Source organism: Amblyraja radiata, chromosome 16, assembly GCF_010909765.2.
Source record: "Amblyraja radiata isolate CabotCenter1 chromosome 16, sAmbRad1.1.pri, whole genome shotgun sequence".
In the NCBI taxonomy this organism is placed as follows: Eukaryota; Metazoa; Chordata; class Chondrichthyes; order Rajiformes; family Rajidae; genus Amblyraja; species Amblyraja radiata.
In genome coordinates, this window is record NC_045971.1 from 17,788,180 (window position 1) to 17,794,367 (window position 6,188).

The following is a 6,188-nucleotide window of genomic DNA, read 5'->3' on the forward strand; positions in this document are numbered from 1 at the left end:
ACATCGGGAACAATCTTCCTGCATCTAGCCTGTCCAACCCCTTAAGAATTTTGTAAGTTTCTATAAGATCCCCCCTCAATCTCCTAAATTCTAGCGAGTACAAGCCGAGTCTATCCAGTCTTTCTTCATACGAAAGTCCTGATATCCCAAGAATCAGTCTGGTGAACCTTCTCTGTACTCCCTCTATGGCAATAATTTCCTTCCTCAAATTTGGGGACCAAAACTGTACGCAATACTCCAGGTGTGGTCTCATCATGACCCTGTACAATTGCAGTAGAACCTCCCTGCTCCTATACTCAAATCCTTTTGCTATGAATGCTAACATACCATTCGCTTTCTTCACTGCCTGCTGCACCTGCATGCCTACTTTCAATGACTGGTGTACCATGACACCCAGGTCTCGTTGCATCTCCCCTTTTCCTAATCGGCCACCATTTAGATAATAGTCTGCTTTCCTGTTTTTGCCACCAAAGTGGACAACCTCACATTTATCCACATTATACTGCATCTGCCATGCATTTGCCCACTAACCCAGCCTATCCGAGTCACCTTGCAGCCTCCTAGCATCCTCCTCACAGCTAATACTGCCCCCCAGCTTCGTGTCATCCGCAAACTTGGAGATGTTGCATTTAATTCCCTCGTCCAAATCATTAATATATATTGTAAATAGCTGGGGTCCCAGCACTGAGCCTTGCGGTACCCCACTAGTCACTGCCTGCCATTCTGAAAAGGACCCGTTTACTCCTGCTCTTTGCTTCCTGTTTGCCAGCCAGTTCTCTATCCACATCAATACTGAACCCCCAATACCGTGTGCTTTAAGTGTGTATACTAATCTCATTAAGATCCATTTGTATACTAATCTCACTAAGATCATTGCAGTATAATGCGTCGGCGGCAATGCTTGCTTGCTAACGCGAAGCGCTCACTGCATTCCCACAGCTCGTTATCCAAATAAATACATGTTTTGCCGTAGGGTCAATTTGAATAAAGCTGTCAACATTTGGCAACGAGCGGTTTGGGACACAGCTGACGTCAAGAAGGGGTGGCTGCTTTAAGAGATGCCTCTGTAGGTGTTGTCCGGGGTGAGGGCGGCGTCAGGCGGAGTGTGTAGCAGGCGCCTGTGGTGTGAGCCAGTTATAGGGAGGGATCCCGAGCATGCGAGCGAGTCTGTCAGTCGTTACACTGCCTTGTGCACTCTATGCCAACGCTGCGAGCCTTCCACGCTGCACCTCCAGCCCGAGAGTTTCTCTGCGGCACCACGAAGGTACTGTCTGATCACCTGTTTACATCGCTTTATATCTGCAGATTCGTTTAATTTAACCGTAGAATGCAGAGCGCTGGAGTAGCTCCGTGGGTCGGACAGCAGCTCTAGAGGACATGGATAAGCGCTGTTTTGGGTTCAGAAGCATCGCCTCACCATGCCCTCCTGAGATGCTGCCTGGCCCGCTGAGTTACTCCAGCACTTTGTGTTTTACACAAGGTGCCAGCATCTACAGTCTCTCCTGTCTACATTTAAATGAATAATTTTGTTTAACAAATATTTAAGATACCCAGCCTTAATGTTAACGCGTGTCAATTAGTGGAGTACCACCGTGTCTTGTATGTCTTTGATCCCTTTAATGTTGAATTCTGAGCACAATTTATTGTGGCCACTTGTACTGACGGGTCTTGCAGTATTCCATATCCTCCCTGTTGTAACGGCGAGGCTCTGCGTTTTAAACGGTCATGTTAAAACTACCCTTTGATCTTTAATGTCCTGCGCGTTGTCGATCTACCAGTGAGCTCTGAATTATAGATTTATATCAATTCAAAAAAAAAATCCCGAATCTTACAGCTTTGATCACTCCACTAATGCCATTTGGAGCTTTATAATAGTGCGTTGATATTGTAAGTGTTACCAGCTCTGTTAATATTTGTAGGTGGCTAATTGATTTAGCGGAACCTAAAGTACACCTGTATCAATGTTATCCATACACATTGTCCATTTAAATGAACATTACTCCCCAGCGGGCCGTGTGTGGTTCGGTCGGCGCTAGGACCCAGAGGAAAGGGCGAGAGCCTTGGTGCGGGCAGAACGCTTCAGATTGATGTGTTCATTTCGTGTTTGTTTCGCTCTGACCCTAATGGGGGTTTTAGCCGAGTCTAATCAGGAAGTGCTCGATTAGTAAATAAACAGGGAGGGATCAAGACCGCTTGATGCTTAAAAACATCAGCAGCCCAAATAAATCCTGCTCAGTATTGAACGTCTAACATAAAAGCTGCAGCCACGCAGCCTAATGAAATGAATGTTTGTTTTCAGCTTTTAAATGGGTCAATGTATCGATTACATTTTGCTCGAGTAGTTCGCTTTATTATTCCCAAATGAACGCAGATTTCTTAAGATGCACATGGATCAAATATATACCGGGGGAGCCATAATAATGATATTTTAAATGGCAGTTACATTTTAGATGACATCTCGATTTAAAATTGCATTGTAAAAGACAATACATTGTAAAAAAAAATTGTATGTAATATAAGTAAAGGATTTTAGATCTTTATCTCAGCGTGGTTTCCCCCGTGGTTACCCATTTCAAAAACGGTGTATATAGTTTAAAGAAAATAACAAAGTGCTGGAGGAACTCAGCAAGTCAGGCAGTATCTGTAAAGGGAAGACACAAAATGCTGGGATCATTCTGTGGGACAGGCAGCATCTCTGGGGAAAAGGAATGGGTGACATTTCGGGTTGAGACTCTTCTTCAGTCTGAGGAAGGGTCTCAACCCAAAACATCACTCCTTCCTTCTCTCCAGAGATGTTGCCTGTCCCACGGAGTTACTCCAGCATTTTGGGTCTGTCTTGGGTGTAAACCGGCATCTGTAGTTCCTTCCTCCAGCGAAGAGGGAATAGTAAGAATGTTGATGTATTGTTTATTTAATTTACAGATCTTGATTAAACTGCGCCAGGTGGATTGAAAACCGGCTTTGAAGAAGGTGCCACCAACCAACACTTCCAAGAAGCAAAGGACCTTGGCAATTAAAACTGGGTATAATTTTAAAGGGGAGGTGAAGAGGATATCGTGTCGACAATGGGAAATCAACTTTCCGAACTAACGCCCAGTGGAGCTTTCTTGCCTCCTTTTCACTCCCTACACATTGTGGCGATAGGATTAGATTCAGCAGGAAAGACAACTTTATTGTATCGACTCAAATTAAAGGAATTTGTCAACACTATTCCGACCAAAGGGTTCAACACTGAAAAAGTCAAAGTGCCGATTGGGAACTCGAGGTCCATTACTTTCCAGGTCTGGGACGTTGGTGGCCAAGAGAAGCTGAGGCCTCTGTGGAAGTCCTACACGAGGCGTACAGATGGCATTGTCTTTGTGATAGACTCCTCTGAGCGGGAGCGAATGGAGGAGGCCAAAGCTGAGCTGCACAAGATTTCCAAGAGTTCTGAAAACCAAGGGGTGCCCGTCTTAATCTTTGCCAACAAACAAGATTTGCCCGGGGCTGCCTCAGTGCCTGAAATGGAAAAGTCCCTGGGTGTAAATGAACTGGGATCCTCAACTCTGCACCATATCCAGAGTTCCAGTGCCGTGAACGGCCAGGGGTTGCAACAGGGACTCGAGAGACTGTACGAAATGATCGTTAAACGGAAGAAGATGCTCAGACACCAGAAGAGGAAAAGATGAACTCTTGCCTCAACTCCACCATCAATTAAGACTTGAATCTGTGCTGTTTGTAGGTTAGGTTGATAATGGAGGTTCCTAATAGAGAATCTAAATGGTCAGAAGCACACAACTTGCCTCGTTTATATATTTCCAGCCTTTTGGGGAGACCCAAATTCAATCTTTCCACTTTGTTTCTGTCCTCTCAAGACGGTGTGTAGGATGTACCACTGCGACAGCACACAGGTCTGGCAATCCAAATGCCAATCTGCACCATGGACTGTACTGCCCAGAGACAAAGCAGGAGAGGTGGGAATGGTTGGTGGTACAAACTGACCATTGCTGATGAACCGCAGTAATACATGGGGTTTTACATGTTGTTTGGACACTATTTGTGAATTGATAGTTATAGCAAAGGTCCTTGGTGTGCTGGAGTCTTTTGATTTTGCGTTTGCAAATATGTTCCTGTTATGCTTGATTGTACAAGGTCAGCCCTCTACAAATACACGGACAGAACTTCACTAAGAACTGGCAAGAGAACTTGGTCAATGGAGTTGCATCCTCTTTTTTCCTCTCCAGCTGTCCCCTTTTTCAATAATTTTAATAATTCGCTCTTGCGGAGCTGATCATAATTCTGATAATCACTACTGTTTCTTTGCGGCTAACAATGGATTAGGTTCATAGAGTCATAGAACTGTATAATACAGATACAGGCCCTTCGGCCCACCTTTCCAAGCCGATTAAGCTGGCATACTGGGCTGGTCCCATTTGCCTGTATTGGCCCTAAACCCTTCCTGTCCATACACACTGTCCAAATGTCTTTTAAAAATCACAATGGCATCCACTTTTACAGCTTACTCTGGCTTATGTTCCAGATAAGACCAGCCTCTGAGTGCAAAGGTTGCCTCTGAGGTCCCTCTCAAATCTCTCCTCTCTCACCTTTAGCCTAAACCCTCTAGTTTTAGAATCACTCACACTGGGGAAAAAGACAGTGAGCATTCACTTAATCTACACTTCTCATGACCTAGCACACCCCTTTGGTCTCTTACACTCCAAAGAAAAAAAAATCCCAGCCCCTCCAACTTCTCCCTGTAACTTGCACGACTTTTTGTTGACAAATAATGTGCACATCAAGGACATCTTTTGTGAAAGGCTCCAGAAATCCGTTAGTTGTGAATGTAATGACTCCTTTGCAGTGATACCAAGTTGACTGGGGGAAGTGTTTTTTTAGATTGTGGTTTTATAGCTGCACACCCCAAACACATGGGACTACCGAAAGCAGTATTTCATCAGATGAGTAGAGGAGTGGAGTAATTCTTGGCCATTCTTCCAAAGGGAAGTATTTCCATTCTGACACCTGAATATGCCAAGGCCAAATGATGTAAGGTGACTCCAAGCACTCTTCCCACCACCATTTGATCACAGCTGCAGTAAAACTGCTATGGTGCAAAGCTGCGTTTTAATGGCTTTGGAGGTGGAGAAATCTATTTGATGTTGGATGTGACTTGCCTTCACACTCTGATCTCCTTTTGTCCAAGCGAACAGCAGAGCTGCTTTGAAGGCTGATAATAACGAGACTGGTTGAAGGCACAGCCAGCAATAAAACTCCAGTCTGGCATTGCATGTTACGATTTACTTGGTACCCGGTCTGAAGCCAACGTCACCCACCTAACTCCAGCCACGGGTATCACATCTACATCAAGTCATTGTATTTCAATACGATAAATAATGCAAATATCCACATTTGATGCCATTTGCAATCACTGTGTTGAAATGTTTTCCAGACAAGTTTGAACACAGCAAAAATATTAATGGATCTTGTAAACACAAACTGTGAATCTAAATGGTGATTTGTACATAGAATTTTTTTGTACTTTGATAGCATTTAAAAACAAAACAAATGTGTGTTTAGTGTTGAAATAAAATGCTGTAAAATTTGATGAATGGAAAACATGAGGTTTTTTTTCCACAGTGGTTCACACTTGATTTTTCAGTTCTGTTCCTGGGTGATTCTTCAATTATCTTTTAGTAGATATAGTAACACTCAAGTCATGGGGGGAAGGGGAAGGGGATGGACAGCTTGGACCGATAAAAGCTTGCTGCACCAGTCTAATAAATGTAGATGGAGGGATCAGTCCATTTCTGTTACTTCTTTCAACTAGTGTAAGTGGACACAAATCGGTGATGCTTTCTCATTCTCAAGAGTCAAGAATGCTTAATTTTCACATGTATCGGCAGCGGAACAATGCCATTTTTTACGCTGCAGCTTTACAGGAAACCGTTTACTCTTGGTTCTCTTTACTTGTACAATGTCATAAGAGGAGCAGGAGAAGGGGAAATGATGTCGACAGCCTGAAAGGAGGGGGTCTCCAGGGGAAATGATGGCTGATCGTGATGGGGTTGGGGACTCCTTGTCAAGGAACCAGGCACGGAGGCGACGGAGGAAGGACTGATGATGCTGTCCCACCCCCCCTCTCTGCTGGCACTACCACCTGGCTCGGATTAAATGTCGTCGATGTGAGACATCAACTCTGTCTCTCTCTC

The 6,188-nt window shown here is 44.2% G+C and overlaps 1 protein-coding gene across 1 annotated transcript; it reads left to right on the forward strand.

Annotated features, from left to right (window-relative positions):
• Positions 1-1,085: 1,085 nt before the first annotated feature.
• arl4d (ADP ribosylation factor like GTPase 4D) lies at positions 1,086-5,584 on the forward strand. The gene is made up of 2 exons (XM_033035269.1): positions 1,086-1,264; positions 2,923-5,584. The coding sequence occupies exon 2, from the start codon at positions 3,066-3,068 to the stop codon at positions 3,666-3,668; it is 603 nt and encodes a 200-aa protein (XP_032891160.1). The 5' UTR covers positions 1,086-1,264; positions 2,923-3,065; the 3' UTR covers positions 3,669-5,584.
• Positions 5,585-6,188: the final 604 nt, after the last annotated feature.